General features: G+C 32.8%; 2 protein-coding genes across 2 annotated transcripts in view; both read right to left on the bottom strand.

Moving 5' to 3' along the window:
- The window catches only part of LOC106470378, a 21,167-nt gene extending 13,018 nt beyond the window's left edge, over positions 1-8,149 (bottom strand). Inside the window, exons 1-6 of the mRNA XM_022398977.1 lie at positions 7,886-8,149; positions 5,672-6,179; positions 4,964-5,181; positions 2,896-3,065; positions 1,151-1,914; positions 507-610 (exon numbers count right to left, since the gene is read on the bottom strand). Coding sequence (XP_022254685.1) covers positions 507-610; positions 1,151-1,914; positions 2,896-3,065; positions 4,964-5,181; positions 5,672-5,738 — 1,323 coding nt within the window. The 5' untranslated portion in view covers positions 5,739-6,179; positions 7,886-8,149. The remainder of the gene's footprint in view (positions 1-506; positions 611-1,150; positions 1,915-2,895; positions 3,066-4,963; positions 5,182-5,671; positions 6,180-7,885) is intronic.
- Positions 7,836-18,359, bottom strand: part of LOC106470379 (tensin-3-like) — a 24,561-nt gene continuing 14,037 nt past the window's right edge. Inside the window, exons 8-11 of the mRNA XM_022398974.1 lie at positions 12,273-12,478; positions 11,293-11,358; positions 9,270-9,377; positions 7,836-8,149 (exon numbers count right to left, since the gene is read on the bottom strand). Coding sequence (XP_022254682.1) covers positions 7,836-8,149; positions 9,270-9,377; positions 11,293-11,358; positions 12,273-12,478 — 694 coding nt within the window. The remainder of the gene's footprint in view (positions 8,150-9,269; positions 9,378-11,292; positions 11,359-12,272; positions 12,479-18,359) is intronic.

The raw sequence follows: 18,359 nt of genomic DNA, 5'->3' as shown, positions 1-18,359 counted from the left end.
TAGAGGGAAGGCAACTAGCCATCACCACCCACCGCCAACTCTTGGGCTATTCTTTTACCAACGAATAGTGGGATTGACCGTCACATTATAATGCCCCCACGGCTGAAAGGGCGAGCATGTTTGGTAGGACGGGGATTCGAACCCGCGACCCTCAGATTGCGAGTCGAGCGCCTTATCCACCTGGGTAGCTTTGTGCTTAAATTCAAACAGTCAATCAAACAAACTGTTCAGTGACATTAAAAATGTTAAAATACAAAAACAAAACACCGTGCACTCACTGTTATGTTCATACCATTTCAATAAGTCTAAACCAGAACCTCATTGAACTTTTCTGGCAGAATTAGAAAAGATCCTTATTAAATCCTTAAAGTTTAAGGAACTATACATATATGTTTTTAAGCTATTTCCCTTATAAATTCACAAAACATATATTTGTGTTAAAAGTTTTGGTGAATTACAGTGGTTTCTGAAGTAAGTATAAAAATAATGATAATTTTTGAACTTACATTTGGAGGAGGTGTAAGATTATTAAATCTTTCCTGATGAGGGACTTCTTCACGCGAAACTGGTCTAGGGATCTGAGAGCTGCTCCAACAAGGATCAGACAATGCTGAAAGAGATTTTTTAAGTTAAACGTTTAGTTCAGCAGGAGATAACTGTCACGGGGGGGAGTATCACATCATTTTTATAAAGTGTAGTTAACAGAACTGTTCTGTATTTATGTACCAACAATTTCAAGTATCAATTACATAAGTGCAGTTAGCTCTCAGTAAGTTCTGTTTCTAGATACAACAATATTGTTGATATATTGTCATGCAAGTTTTACTTCTCTGTTTTTCTATATTCTCACTTACAATGCTAGAAACATCAACTTGAACTGAATATGTTAATGAAATCTGTTTTTTGGTCTGACTATAAAAGAGACCACCATTTTGGATTAGGTGAATTTCTAACCCTGTAAGATAAGTCACTTGTTTTTTTCTTAAGTCAGCACACTTAACCTTTATTTAAAAGTTAATTTAATGAGTTATGTTTAACTATATCTAATTTTTAGCTTCTCATTTTCAAACTTAATTTCTCTTTAACAATTAATTATCAAAATATTTAGAACAGAATTATATAAATTAACTCATTAGTAGCTTTGATTTACCATGTTTTGGGGAAGAAAAATTTAGCTGGACTTTAGTAGATTGATTATTTGTAGGAACACAGTCTACGACATCAAATGACATGTTGTTGTGAGATGTCTGGGACTTTTCAGTTGGATAACAAAGCCTAACTGTAGTTGGTAATGTTTTTGAGCTAAAAGGTACAGCATAATGAAGCTCTGATTCTTGCTGAAGCACCAAGTCTGAGTCTGTAGGGTCAACCTCTTGATTAAAGTTATTAATTTCACTATTTTGTTTCTTGTACGTGCAATAACCTTCGTGTTCACAGTTACTAATTATGGAATCTTGAACACTACATTGAGAACCTTGTGAATCAGGAACATGGCCTCGAAATTGCCATGGACTAGTGTAATGATTCCGTTGTCCAAAACCATTAATTAAAGATTTTTGCAGATCACAATAGTAGTCTTTCTTACATCCATTAGCCGTGATTAGTTCTTGATGAAGTTGCGCATCAGAATGATTGACCATCTTTGATTCTAAACCAACGTGGAAACCTCTTTGGTAACCAGGAGTTTTGTTCACAGAATCTACTCTGTAATCTATCTGGTGATTTTCATTGACACCTAATGGCCTGGAGTCAATTTGGGTATCTAGTTTCTCAGAATTCAAGGTATATGCTGTTTTGTTGGAATCTCTTTTGTCGGGTCCATTGATAACTTCTGTTGGGATACTTTTTTGGTCAAGACACTTCTCTGAATATGGACTGATGACCGAAGAACAGTTTCTTGGGCTCTGATAATGCCTAATGAAGTAACAATAAACTGTCATTCACATTTTACTAATGATTAAACAAGGTATTTCTCCAATGATCTACTTTAAGATTAGAAGAATTTTAAGTATCGTAAATTAATGCAGTTTTAAAAGCTATTGAATTGTTTTAAAGACTATGCAATTCTTAACAGCCAAGATCAAACAATGTATAAATATCAACAATGACACTGCTACAATATTTCTTAACAGCCTAGATCAAACAATGTATAAATATCAACAATGACACTGCTACAATATTTCTTAACAGCCTAGATTAAACAATGTATAAATATCAACAATGACACTGCTACATTATTAATCCAATATAAAAATATAGCTTCCAAAATATTCACAAATAATTAATTGTTACTTTCTATGCTGAACGCAAAAAGTTAAGATTTTTTTACAGTTTAAATTTGCCAGATAAGAGTTTTGATAAATTTTTAAACTTTCTCAATTATTTTACTGCATTTGCATTATGCCTTAAAGTCCCAAAAACTATATAAAATTACTATATCAAAAAGAATACTTATGATTTAAAAAATATTGTGCCACTAGAAACCATTATGAAATTTCATTATTCAAAGATCATTCCTTAAAAATAACTACATGCACTATTTGATGCACAGCCATTGTTACAAATCTTTCCAAGTGAGTTGGTATATTTGATAGTTTGTTTGTTTGTTATGAATTTCGTGCAAAGCTACACGAGGGCTATCTGCACTAGCCATCCCTAAGTTAGCAGAGTACGACAAGAGGGAAGGCAGCTAGTCATCACCACCAACCGTCAACTCTTGGGCTACTCTTTTACCAACGAATTGTGGGATTGACCATCACATTATAATGTCCCCACGGCTGAAAGGGCAAGCATGTTTGGTGTGATGGGGATTCGAACACGTGACCCGCAGATTGTGAATCGAGCCCCCTAACCACCTGGCCATTTGATAGAGAAAAACCAAAGTTTGAAACTTACTTAATTTGAACCACTTCTTCACCTTCTTGTTTTTCAGGAGAAGGGTTTCTTGTAAATTGAAAGAAATCATCATGATCTAGTTCTGACATGCACAAGTTTACAGAATCATAGGTACTTGAAGCCTCCTCATCACTGGTGCTGATATAAAGTGGTTCGAAATTGTCAAATCTCTGAATAAATACAATGAAATAAAACTTAATATATATATATTTTTTTCAAACTACTTCCAGGTATCAGTTCTTACCAGTCAAATCTGAAATAACTACCATTATGAACAATTCAAAATTATCATCAAACAATACTTAAACAATTATAATCTATATTAAATCTATCCCTTATCAAATCGTTCAGCATTACAATCTTATGTAATAGTTAAGCTACAAAGTTTGTTTCAGTGAAATAAAATAACTATTCTTATGGTGTAAATACATTTGCTGGTGAAGCATGATTATAATCAGGTATAGTATTAGGCTTATAAGCAAAAGTTCCCGTCCCCAGTGAGGGAAAAGTTTAAGTTAATCTATCAATTTAAATTATTTCTTGGACTTTAAAAAGGTTAATTGTGTCACACTCTTGGTTTCTCTCAAAGCCAAAGCTCTGAGCTACTTATACTGACCACCGAGAAAAGTAATTGTTGAGCATTTCAATCATGCTAAGAGCCACTCAACAATAACATACGGTAAATCTACATTTTCATTCTTTAAATTACGTCACATTTCAAAATGTGAATGATAGTGGAATTAATTCCTAACAATTTAGTGTAGAATATCCTGCTTGTGAAATAAAATTTGGCATCAACATTATTCATGATTGTTCTTCCATCATTTCAAAAGTGAATGTTGAGTTTGCCTGTGTGTACAGCTTTTCAAATGGAAGACAGACGAACACTCGGATAGACACCACGGTTCGAAATATTTATAAGATTGTATTTCTTAACACTACATTTTTTCATGTGGTCCCTTACATTTGTCTGAGAATGAGGGTGTATAATAGTATTTCAACTACACTGTGTGCACTATATCCATTGCTGACAACATGTTTTGCTCAATATCAAAGCTCATCAGACAATAAACACAACAATGGTCAGAACATTACTTATATAAGTCAGCCAGTTGTTAGAACGGAAATATTACTGTGTGAACACCTTTACTGATGAAGTGTGTTTAGAATTAATCATAACTGTCATAACACAACAGGATTAAGCTTATCTTAATTATGACAAATATAATTAAATAAATGTACATATGCATAAACAAAACCCACAAAAATGCTAAATTGGGTAACACTAAACAGCAACTCATTTGACAAAGGGGGTATTACAATTAGAAAAAGCAACAACATTAAGCTCTTAAAAGCTCATATAAGTAGAAGAAGAAATCCATATTGCAGAATCATATTAAAGGATATTACCTCGAATTACGACCTACCATTGAATGTAGCCTGTATAGGATATTAGTGAAGAAACTAATTAACTCATTAACTTTAAGTTAATGAGGCTTTGCATTACTTTTATTGAATAATCAAAAAGAACTTGTCCAGTGATAGAAAACATTACATAAAATAATTAATTCTTCATCATATACATGGTAAAAATAATTAAAGTTTAAAAACCGATGAACTGATGGACGTATGCATACAACTTTTTTTTTTTTTTATATATTTTAAAAATTGTTGCACGATACATGAAACGGAAATTGAGAAAGACATTATAGGTACTACAGCCGTAACACTTACACTTTAATGTGGTCACTCATCACAACTGAGCATCTTTCTTATCTTGTTCTGGAGACAGGACATATATCGAGGTAACAAGAAATAATTACAACAAAGAATTTTGAATTAACTATGATTATTCATTTGTTTGATGAATATTATTATGTGACCTTTATGTCAATACAAGTAACATTTGTATATCTTGAATGTATTTTGCTAAACAAAGAACTGATTTATGATATATATATATATATGGTATATGTAGCTGGTTCATTGAAGCTAGTTTAAGGTTAAAAGTTTATTACACTACATTTCTTGCTACAGTTCTGCTGTTCATCAGTGTATTATTTCTCACCTGACAAGGTGAATTTTGCCTCGATGATGGTGACGAAGTTCTCTCTTTTACTTCGAGAGATGATAAAGTTTGGTGTTTTTTGGCTTGAAGAGTTTTGAGTTCAGAAATTAACCGCTGCTCACGTAACAGCTGTTCCTGTTTTCTAGGTCCTTCTAACTTGAGAAGGTACTTATGCCACTGTTTCTGAAGCCACTTGTTGTCATTTGAAACTAAAATGTCTGAAATTACAACAATGTGATGGAAAAATTTCAACAAGATGAAATATAATAACACATATTTCAACACAGATGAAACGAACTAATGTTTAAATGTTATGGATAATCTCTGTTTTTAACAATATAACAGAAATTATGTATAATACTGAGTTTGGCAAAAAAGTGGGGTGGGGATGGGGATTTAGTATTACTATCATATAACTGATCAATACCCAAATCCCACATATGGTTATATGTATATCATTTATAATGATAGCTTATAGGATGAATAACTCATGTACATAAAACTGTACAAACTAAATTAAGGTTTGTGTTTATAAAAATTAAATACATGTCATGTATATACAGGGTTTCTCAAAAGTCTGCTGCCATTTTAACATTCAGAGCCAATATCTTAAAAATTGACCAAAAAAACTTTCCTGAAAGGCTATAGCATTCAACTTTTGGGGCACCTTGCATATTCATTAGCAGTGGTATAAATAAAATTACTGACCCATTTGCTGGAAGATTTTGGAATGAGTAGTTGGGTGAGCCCTCATGGATTCTTCTGGTGCTGTCATATGATTTGTCAGTATTTATACTTTCATCTAGTAGACTGTTGGCAGAACTTTGGGCTGAGCCCAAGAAGAGAGGTTCACAGGCACTTCTCAAGTATAGCTGGCCAGATACATGATCAAAAATTGCTGTTGGAGTATTTCTCAAAGTGCTATCTCCCTTTTCATTGTTTACTTTATCTTTTTCACTGAAAAAGTAACACTGGCTTGGCACTGCAGCTAGTGTGTTCTGTTTTTCTGTATAGGTAGTGCTATTTAGTGTGGAAGAAAACGAGGGGAAACTTTCAGATTGGGCACTTTTAGTAAGCTGTGGATCTGGTAAGGTTTCAGTTACTTGAATCAAATTTCTCATCAATTCATCGAGCTCAGCTTGCTGTGATTCAATAGTTGATTCATTTCTTTTTTGTTCTTTCTCAATTCTAGCATGTGGTCTGTGTTTTTTTGATCCTAATATAAAAGTATAAAATCTTTGTTAGGAATTTTGAAGATTTTTTCCCCATACGTTTATTCATCCTTGAACTATGACACCTTTAAATACCTTGCCGTATATTGTCCAAACAAAATAGCAACATTAAAACCCATAATTAATGTAATAATTATAACATCTTCGATTCTAAATTGTTCAATAAAATCCACAAACATTCAAATGAAGATACTGGAAACTTTAATGGTTTAACGCTGCCGAAAGGAATAATATTCAATTTAGTATAATGTAGAAATACTGTCAAATGAGTTAAAACGTTTTACAATTGCAATGTTGAAGAATCAACAGAATAACAAGACAACTGACACAAAATGATGTGGTAGCTGTTAAGTTCAACATTACTGGAGAAGTAGCATTGTAGTATTTTCAGATATTGCTGATTAGTCTTAACAGCAACGATATAAGTTGCTGAATAATGAGGGATTCTTCAAATAATATACTACAAAATAATTCTGTACTTTCAGACATAATTGAGATTGTGAGAATTAAAGAGAGACTGAACAAAAAGGCAAAATCACAATAAACAACCTTTATTCATACAAACACAGTGAAATTGTACTTTAGTTGCCACAGAGGGCAGTCACCTTTACTGGAAAGTTAAGTTTTAAGTCACTTGTTCCACGAAATAGTAGACTGAATACCTTAGCTGAAATCATAATGGTATACAAATCTAATTCTGTCGAGATGGGGTTCCAGAATGAATAAATCTCATGTTCCTTATTTAACTTATTAATGTTAGGCTTACCTAAGGTGACTAGTCCTACCCACGTGACTGATCATTTTCAATAAAACATAAGGGATGTCATAACTTCAAGAAATCACTGAAATACCAGTGGAAAAGACAACTGTCTAACTTCACATACGAAGACAAAAGGTGCTACTCTAGGTGAATGACACAGAACAATAGGTAGTAGAGCAAAAGGAACTTAATGACTTTCTTGACTAATGTGTTATGTGAAAATTTTACATTCTTGCACAAATAAAATAATCTGAACAATTCCTTTATTAAAAGAAGGCAGTAAAAACTACATGATATGCTTATATTGCACAGTATAAGGAAGATGATGAAGACACATAAATGAAGAGGTGAAACACCTTGAAGTAAAAATGAGCCTCTTCAATCACATATGCTTGTTTCCATTCAGCCTTGTGTTCCATAATAGTGGATCTTAACTTCATTTTTGAGACAGATTTGTTTCACAATGCATATCATCCACAGCTAACCTGCTTTGTGATATAGTTTTTGACTTGAACAAGCCTCTTCCACATACACGCACACAACTATATATAATATCTTGAATAAAGTTATTCAATTGACTATTTAGTTAATAGTTATATTATTAATAAATTAAGCATGTCTTTTAATATTTTGTTATTCTCATTTAATTACTCTTTTATTATTTAATACATTTGACAGTATGTATACTGTAACTTCTAACAATAAAGTAATGATGTAATACAGTACAAATAAAGAGCAAAAAAACAACAACTTTAGTTTTAAAAATTTTAACCAAAATCTATTTGTTAAATATTTCTAAAATAGTGAATATATAAAAAAATAATTAAGTTTTTGTGCATGAAACCAGAAAAAAAACTAATAGCAAAATCCATTTGAAAAACTACAATAAAAGGCCCCGGAAGCTGACTGAAATAATAGGATCCATCTTACCAGCAATGTTAAAAGAAGGTTGATTAGTAAGTTCATTAATCAAATCAGGTGACTGCGGCTGGCTTGCAACACTAAGTGAAGAATATCCATGAACACCCGATGCTGAAGAAATTCCAGAGTCTCGACTAGTGGCTCGAGATCCAACCTGCTCACCATATCCTTCACAATTAGCACTCACATGTGTCTGTGGAAAATCCTTGACAGTTGAATTTTTACTTATGGTTGTACAAAGACTGCCATCAAAAGGTTCTACAGTATTAGGTGCTGTCAAAATTAATAAGTGATTTTCAAAGTTAGTTAAAGAACAGCATTGTACATAATAGTTACGTTTATTTATTGCAATGTCTGCTGAATCAAATGTTTATTTAGGTTTCAAACTACAATTATTTAAGGGGTTTTAATGGAAGATCATTTACACAAAAGATATAAGTGTAAGGTTTGCTAAAGAAAAATATTATTAAATTTCATTACGAGAAATTTTATATAAATCTTTGAGGAATGGGTAAAATCAACAAGAAAAAGAGTTAAAAAAAATGAACAATATACAATTAAATAAATTAATTCCACCATTAAAAAATAAATAGAATTTTCCACAATATTGAGTACATTGGAGTAATTACTGTTTAGTTCATAAGTGTCACCAAAATCAGATCAAAGAATTGTAAAAAAGTTCTGGTCAGGTAATTCCATCAAAATGATGGTATTATCAGCATTAACTTTTGTACTTAAAAATCTCTTTATGCCTGATTTACAATTAGACATCTAAAAATTTAGTAGTGGCATTATAATACTATTGAATGCCAGCAAAATAGAGTTTTACTCTTGCTACCATACATGTTACATGTTACTTCTGTTTTAGTTTTACTCTTGTTACCATACATGTTACACATTACTTCTGATTTAGTTTTACTCTTGTTACCATACATGTTACTTCTGTTTTAGTTTTACTCTTGCTACCATACATGTTACATGTTACTTCTGTTTTAGTTTTACTCTTGTTACCATACATGTTACACGTTACTTCTGTTTTAGTTTTACTCTTGTTACCATACATGTTACACATTACTTCTGTTTTAGTTTTACTCTTGTTACCATACATGTTACACATTACTTCTGTTTTAGTTTTACTCTTGTTACCATACATGTTACACATTACTTCTGATTTAGTTTTACTCTTGCTACCATACACATTACATGTTACTTCTGTTTTAGTTTTACTCTTGCTACCATACATGTTACATGTTTGGTTATCAAGTCTAAGATTCATTTGGCTTCTAAAATAACTTCAGAGTTTATCTCAAAGTCAAGTGCTTGTATTCTATACAAAAAAAATTGGAATGATCTGTAATACTTCTTTGTTTGAAACAGAACTTTGAATACTCACACTCTGCTTTATTTGGAGATTCAATGATGAAATTTCCGTAAGAATCCCACCTGACATTGAAATCAGAATAATCTGTTGGAGCTACAGTACTGTGAACAGAATCATTCCCTGAAAAAAGTTGTTTTTCAAATTTGTCATTTATCCAACAAACCAATCAAATTTCTTTTGGAGAAATCTACTATGTAAGAAGAATGAAACAAAAAGCTATTGGAAAAGCTCATACATGAAAGGAATTACTACTCATAAGATACATAATTATTTCTTCTTTTTCTATTTAAAACTACTGAAAAACCGTAATGACGCAAAAAATCATAATGGTTTGTTTGTCTGTTTTTGAATTTCGCACAAAGCTCCACGAGGGCTATCTGTGCTAGCCGTCCCTAATTTAGCAGTGTAAGACTAGAGGGAAGGTAGCTAGTCATCCCCACCCACCGCCAACTCTTGGACTACTCTTTTACCAATGAATAGTGGGATTGACCGTCACATTATAACGTCCCTACGGCTGAAAGGACGAGCATGTTTGGTGGGACGGGGATTTGAACCCACGACCCTCAGATTGTGAGTCAAGCGCCCTAACCAGCTGGCCATGCCAGGCCAGAATCATAATGGATTAGTTTATGAGCATGTGATGTTCTTTCTGTAATCATCAAAATACCATTCTATCGCACCCAAAGAAATTTAAAGACACAGTGTGAAAAATGTTTCAGCAGTTGAAAGGAAATTTTAACAAGTATCGTGTTACATGATTTCAAAACACTTAACCTTACCTGAATGTGCACAGGGCCTGAATGTGCACATTGACTATGATTTAGAAGTTATAAAGTGTATCTTCACAAACATGTGGTAAGCTTTTAGTCAACACTTTAAGATTGTTGTACACAAAAAATCATGTGTTAATAACCTTTTTTGTACTTTGTTGAAGTCTGTCTGTCTGGAACTGTAATAATTCAGAGTGCCAGGTGATGTTCACGTGAAAAATAAAAATACTTTGTCAATCATACAGTCTGCAACTTGTAATTACACAACCTCTATAACTATATCCTCTTAAATGTGCAACTAATTTTTTTTGGTATCTCAGTATATAGAATCTGGTATTTTCTCCATTCTAACACAAGTTGTTGAGAAATCATTAATGTAATATAACATGAAATATTGATAACTTTGACATTAAATGCATAATCCCAGGTTGAATTACACCATGTACAAGGTCAGGATACTGTTCATTTGAGGTATTATGGGATATTTTTTGAGATGATCCCTTGAAATTTTAAGTTTTTTGTTTGTATTTTTTTTGGGGGGGGGGGGTGTCCACTACATAGGTATGTGTGGAGTACTGGAGAATGGGGGCCATTGAATAAATTCATAGTTGTTTAGTCACTTCACCCACAGTTGCCCCCATGGCTTTAAAGACCATATAATATTGCCTTGCTGTAAAACTTATAACATATTTTACTTTGTCTTTTACAGAGTTTAAAATTAAAATTTATTTAGGAGGACTGCTACACTAAAGTAGTTTACATTAAGCTTTCCTTGAGTTTCATAAAGTTCTTTCAAATTATCTTGATGCTAATTTTAAAAAAAGCCTTTAAATTTATTTTCATTTTGTTTACAAATGTAAAAATAAGATTTTATCTTTATTTGTTTTTACTTCTGAAGAATCAAGGACAGTATAACTGCTGAATTAGTATGCGGCCGATTTTAAGCTCACAAACTGATTTTTGCTCACCCCTGTACGATTCAGCTTTGTATGTCAAAAGACTGAATTTATTTTCAAAACACAACTTTCTTAAGCATTTGATTTTTGCACTAATCTAATCCTTCTATTACGTTCAGTTTTAAGCCCATCTTCTATTTTGTATAACAACTAACATTAGAGTGTTGCGCTATGTTAAAACCAAATGAAAATCTAGGTAATGAAAGTCGGAGGTGTATTTACAGAGTTATCCAAGTGTTTACACAATATCTGTTTTTTTTTCTTTTATTTTTAACACAATTTTATTATAAACAAAGAGAATATATATACCTCTGAAACCATCAGGATGAGAAGAAAACTGAAGTTCCACCTTACCATCAATTGGGAATCTGAAATCTAATAAAAAAATATATTTACATAAAATCATTTTAAAGAATTAATAAGAAACTAGTCCATCAAATATAATTCAAAATATTTTTACCCGAGAAACAAAATTAAAGTTTTGATTTGAATTATGAAGATGTCAAATGTCACAAGTAGACCAATAGGAAGATCTAAAATTAAGCTAACGTTTGGAAAAAATTTTTATGAATGAGAAAGATTTGGAACAAAAATGTAGAAAAAGTATGAATCAAGTGTTCTTGATTTAACAAAAATTTTCTAAAATATTTAAATTCTGCCCGTGTAGAATCATAAATAAATACAGTTAAATATAACCTTTTTTGGTTTACATTATAAAAAGCATTTTTATTTGAACATGATCTTTACATGTTTTGATATTTCAACATGTGGTTTTTCAGGAGTGTAAATCACAAGAACATTTATGTCTGCTGTGCAATCATGTGACATTGTAATGCTGGTGCTGTCATTTTGGGGTTTAGCTAACAGAATAATTATATCCTACTGGATCATACGTGGTATTATACTGACATCTCCCGCTAATGGTGTCATATTTATTTTATCGTCTTTAACATTTCACTTACGTTTATTTACTTTGTAGTTTAAATTTCTTTCACACTGACTTACGTATATGCTTCTTCATTCACAAATTATTGTGTAAACACCTATTTTTTTTCTTTATTATAATCACTTAGTTCTTAGATTTACTTAATAATTGATTAATTTTATTTATGGGTTTATATATATAGAGAAAAACATTTGTTGTACAGAATATATAACTAGTTTAATGTTCTTCTGGTTTACTCTCCTAAAGATCGCATGTTGAAGAGTCAGTCTCAAATAGAAATGATTTTCATTGTGTAAACCCAAACAGTTGTTGTTCTTAATTGTATTTATTTTAAAATATTTACCTGAAACAGCACCATCAAGCTCATTCTTCAAGAAAATTAGGTGATTCTGATCTAGTGTCCAAGTGTGAAACTGAACCCTAAACACAGTCTCTTTTCCAGCTGACTTTTGTTGCCTGTGGTAACACTTTATGATGACATCACCACATAGTGGTAAACTTGGATTTATTGTGATTACAACTTTTTGTGTTTTTTCAGTGACGGTGCTGCTTAGAAACAATCGTAAGACAGAAATAAATATTAGCATGATACTAATATATATGGATTCTAATTATCTGAAAATCAACATTATAAACTCTTATCTTTTAAGTAATTTCATAATGAGCATTACTAGTAACTTATAGATGCAACGCTCAGTTCTACGGTCTCTCAGAAAAATTAGATACTTATTTGTTTGTTTGAAGTTAAGCACAAAGCTACACAATGGGTATTGAAACCCAGTTTACCATTGTAAGTCCGCAGACGTACCGCTGTGCCACTTGGGGGCAATTAAATACTTAAAACATTACTAAAAACAGCAAAAAAAACTTGAGTTATTACTCTGATATACACACACAAAGAGCTTTGTAAAAAACTTTGTCTTTTATTACTTTTACCTACTACATTCAAGGAAATGTTGCTGTCTTTTAGTGACAGGCCCGGCATGGAATGGTAACGGTTTATCCAGGTGTATACGTTTTTATCTTATTACACAACCAAGGTGTCGTTGAGTTGCTTCACAAGCACGTTTTAGCAACGAGATGATAGTGATAGATAGTATTGATAAACTTTCGTGAATACCAGTATACGTTTTGATTTCCTTTATATCAGAAGTATACTTATTCAGCTTTCCAGATTGTTGTTTTTACTGCATTTAAATTTATTGTTACTAATAATAACCTAACTCATATTTTTCATTCAGATACGTGTTAGAACTTCTGATTACCAAAAACAGATTAAATCAGCCTTTACCTAGCGTATTTAGGTACTTATTAATGATTCTTGATACTCAAAACAGCCGAAACAAATTACTTGTAAGTAAGTCCATTAGTATTCAAATTAGCATTTTCTGACAATAACAATAAACTAATCTAGCCGTTTTCAATGTACTTGGATACATATTAGTATTTTCTGAAGATAACAATAACATAATTCAGCCGCTTTTAGCAGTAACACGCAGAATAAATTAAAAGGGCAGGGGCTCATTGACAAAAAGAGGGCACTTTTCAACCATCGCGAAGCAATACTATTTTTGGAGTGGGGAGGTGTTAGGTGTTAGAGAAGACTATGGAATATAGGGTAATCAGGCGTATCTTTTAGTAGTTTTGGAGATATTTTATGACCGAGAGAAATAGCATTTTGGGGGGCTTAAGAGCAGAAGGGCAGGGGCTTGAAACCATCCAGCTACCCCTCTCTCCCTGTGCACATCACTGGTCTTTGGTTTACTTCGATGCATATCAGCATTTTATAACAATAACAGCAGACTGATCTAGTGTTTCTTTGGTGTACTTGATCACGTAGTACTTAGTTATTTTGACACCAATAATGGGCTAATCCAGTTTTTCTGTGGTGTACTTCGATATGTAGTACTTACATATTTTGACACCAATAATGGACTGATCCAGTTTTCCTTTGGTGTACTTGGTCACGTAGAACTTACATATTTTGACACCAACAATGGGCTACATCAGTTTTTCTTTGGTGTAGTTGGTCACGTAGTACTTACTTATTTTGACACCCACAATGGGCTAATCCAGTTTTTCTTTAGTGTACTTGGTCATGTAGTACTTACATATTTTGACACCAACAATTGACTCATCCAGTTTTTCTTTAGGTGTACTTGGTCACGTGGTACTTACATATTTTGACACCAATAATGGACTGATCCAGTTTTCCTTTGGTGTACTTGGTCACGTAGTACTTACATATTTTGACACCAATAATGGACTGATCCAGTTTTTCTTTGGTGTACTTGATCACGTAGTACTTACATATTTTGACACCAATAATGGACTGATCCAGTTTTTCTTTGGTGTACTTGATCATGTAGTACTTACATATTTTGACACCAATAATGGACTGATCCAGTTTTTCTTTGGTGTACTTGATCACGTAGTATTACTTATTTTGACACCAATAATGGACTGATCCAGTTTTTCTTTGGTGTACTTGGTCACGTAGTACTTACTTATTTTGACACCAACAATGGGCTACGCCAGTTTTTCTTTGGTGTACTTGATCACGTAGTATTTACTTATTTTGACACCAATAATGGACTGATCCAGTTTTTCTTTAGTGTACTTGGTCACGTGGTACTTACATATTTTGACACCAATAATGGACTGATCCAGTTTTTCTTTGGTGTACTTGGTCACGTAGTACTTACATATTTTGACACCAATAATGGACTGATCCAGTTTTTCTTTAGCGTAATTAGATACGTAGTACTAATATATTTGGACAACAATGAACTAATCCAGTTTTTCTGTGGAATACTTACATACTTGGACACTAACAATGGACTAATCCAAGCATGCTTGGATACTTATTTAATCATGAATCATTAACTACTTCCTAGCTTGACTCGGTTTAATGTATCTGAATGTCTTAAAATTACAGAGTTATAAGTTCTTCTGATAGCTTTGTGATTTTTTATCACTCTGTGTAGCATAGTTCAGTTTAAACTACCAGTTAAACTAGGTAACGAAAAGACTTATGGGCGTGGTAGTGTACCTAATTTTGAGTGTATAAATAATCGTAAAACAGTAAATTTTACACAAAATTTCATGCACAAAAAAAAATAGAATATCTGAAACGGTAGTTATCTCGCTAATACACTTTACTCGTTACAAAAGTCCTTCGCATTCGAGTTTATCAACTTCTATCGCTAGATTTTGTTTAAAGATATGGTAATTCTACGTTCTTTAAATTCGAGAAATGGTAGGTTTTATCTGCTTAATTTAAGATCTCTCGGTGAGAAACTGAGATAAAGGCACCGCTCCGCACGAGGCAGATTCTCAGCTAATGGGATCACGGAAAAGGACGTTAATTTCTACTGATTGCAGTCGGTTTCTACTGCGTATTTAATTGGAGTTATCCCATTTTAGAGCTATAGCTATATTCTAAAGAGACGGCTACATTTAACTTCAAAGAACTTTGTTTAATTATATTTATGAAGACAGTAGAAGGAATATACCTTTAAACAATGCACGTAGAAGATGAACGAAGATACTTGTTCCTCTGTTGATTTAGGTTCACTGGATGGAGATGTTCAGCTTGAAATAAGTAAAACATGTTCAATTCCTTAAGATATTAAACGCCAGTTTTGGCTCTTGTTATATTAAAACCTATAAGAAGTGTGTAGAGGCTGTTGATGAAATTTAAACGTCAGTTTTGGCTCTTGTTACATTAAAACCTATAAGAAGTGTGTAGAAGCTGTTGATGAAATTTAAACGTCAGTTTTGGCTCTTGTTACATAAAACCTATAAGTGTGTGGAGGCTGTTGAAGAAATTTAAACGTCAGTTTTGGCTCTTGTTACATAAAACCTATAAGTGTGTGGAGGCTGTTGGTGAAATGTATACGTCAGTTTTTGGCTCTTGTTACATTAAATCTATAAGAAGTGTGTAGAGGCTGTTGATGAAATTTAAACGTCAGTTTTGGCTCTTGTTACATCAAAACCTATAAGTGTGTAGAGGCTGTTGATGAAATTCCGAGTCACAAGACCTGTTACATTATATGGAAGTTGTTACATTAATAACAGAATATTTTCTGCTAATTGAACTGATACCAAATATTTCCTTCCTTTTTTGTTTTTTATCGCTCAATTTTTTTGTAAAAAAAAATATTCAAGTCAACTATAGTACTTTGTCAATTTTATGTGTGTGTGTGTATGTGTGAAAAAAAATTCAAGCCAACTTATTAAGCCAAAAGTATTATTTCTGTATGAGGGTAGTCTGCCAAAAATAGGAATTTCAACTTTGAAAAAGTGTGGGGGACAAGTCCCCCGTAAAATTTCGCCTATCAACCTGAAGAGTATTCGTAATTAAGCACAAAGTTACACAATTGGCTATCTGTGCTCTGCTCACCACGGGCATCGAAACCCGGATTCTAGCGTTGTAAGTCCGCAGACATACCGTTGTGCCACTGGGGGGCAGGGAATTTTCTTTCGACGTTTTAAACACTTTCAACACAGTTAATGTAATTCTTGTGTACATTTTCTCCAGTCTTGTAAAAACGCTGAATGCTCAGGAATATAACATAGTGTCGCATTTGTCTTTCTGCCTCACATACTTGTGCAGGTGTTGTGTATTCTCTACTCTATAATTTTCACTCACATCTTTTATGTTGCTTTAGTATTAAATTTAGAAGTACAAAAAACATTCGTTATTAGCCTACTATTCAAAACATTAGATCTGAAAGTTATTTCAATATTTGAATCAAAGTTATTTGTTTTCTTTTTTTGTAACTAGTTTTCTATAATTTTAATCCAGAATCTTTGTTGTCTTTCTTTATGATGAGTTTCTCAAGCACTTTAATCAAGTTTTTTTGTTGTACTTTTGTGTACTAATTATTTAGTACACCATAATATCTAGTCACAAAAAGGAGAACAAAGAATTTGGATCTAAACTGCTGAATAACTAGTTACAAGTCGGATAGACATTAGACTTTATTTCCTTTCTTTGTTAAGTAAAACAAATGACTATTACAAGCTGTGTCTGCGGACTTACAACGCTAGAATCCGGGTTTCGATACCCGTGATGGGCAGAGCACAGATAGCCCATTGTGACAAAAGCTGAAAGAGTTATCATGGGCAGATTAGATTTGGCAGTTGGCTATAACAAGAAACTTGCCCCCAGTGGCACAGCGGTATGTCTGCGGACTTACAACGCTAGAAACCGGGTTTCGATACCCGTGGTGGGCAGAGCACAGATAGCCCATTGTGTAGCTTTGTGCTTAACTTCAAACAATAAACAAGAAACTTAGATAAACTAGAGAAGGAAGAACTTATACATTTCAAACGTTGATTAAAACTTATTTTACACCTTAAAACATGTAAAAATATAATTCCTAATTTTAACATGTAAAAATATGGTTCCTAACATAATCCGTTTCGCAAACTGATCTTACCTTTTCCTCTCATGATTCAGTCGTTTCACCTGATCTGAGAAAAGTCACAAAAGATTTTAACTATATGAAATGTATCGATCTATCACCTGTGAGATAAATAAAGTTAGGAACTATATTTTTACATGTTAAAGTTAGGAACTATATTTTTACATGATACTTCCTCGATTTCTTTCTGGAAAAACCAATAAAAACTAAAAATCTTCCTATTATGACTTTTCAGTACAGAAATAAGTAAAATTCATTTCTTGAGTAGGTACTCGGCGATAAGTCAGAGAGCTTACAACGATAAAAATCGGGGTTCGATATCCGCGGCGCCCGGAGCACAGATAACCCATTGTGTAGCTTTGTGCTTAATAAGAAACAAACAAACAAGCTGGGAATAACGTGGAGTGCAATATTGGCAGGAAAAACACAAATGCGCGCGAATAGGAGTCAGTCAGCAAAGAACACTTTCAAAACAACCACAAATTCAGCTTTTACACACGTTTTGTCGCAATTCTGGCATACAAACTGTGTACTTAAAGATATACGCGTGTCGTTGCTGCAGGGTAACGTGGAGTGTTTCTGACTCTCCCATTTCAAAAATCAAGTTTATTGTCACGAAGTATTCCTATTAGGAAAATATAAAATTTCATCCTGTCTCCAACTCCCCACAGACAAACACACACACTACAGTAATACGTGTACATTCTAAGTATTTACACGTGAAGCGAAAATATACCAATACTAGATTACTTAATGGAAAACTTCGTTCAGTAATTGTGATTAATACAATCTAACTTAGGCTTAAAACTGATTAGATGTATTAAGTTAAAATCATAAATAATATTCAACGTTAAACTGGTACACAATTAAAAACATTTTATTTAAGCCTATCTATGGCCTTCAAAAAGTTAACGACTCTACGTGTTTCGACGTTACAACGTCATCCTCAGGAGTGAATTACAAGACAATTGCCAAAGTAACGTTGTAACGTCGAAACA

The sequence above is a fragment of the Limulus polyphemus genome, unplaced genomic scaffold (genome assembly GCF_000517525.1).
Source record: "Limulus polyphemus unplaced genomic scaffold, Limulus_polyphemus-2.1.2 Scaffold3972, whole genome shotgun sequence".
NCBI lineage: Eukaryota > Metazoa > Arthropoda > Merostomata > Xiphosura > Limulidae > Limulus > Limulus polyphemus.
The sequence above is the reverse complement of the archived record's forward strand: the minus strand, read 5'-3'. Positions and strand labels throughout refer to the sequence as shown.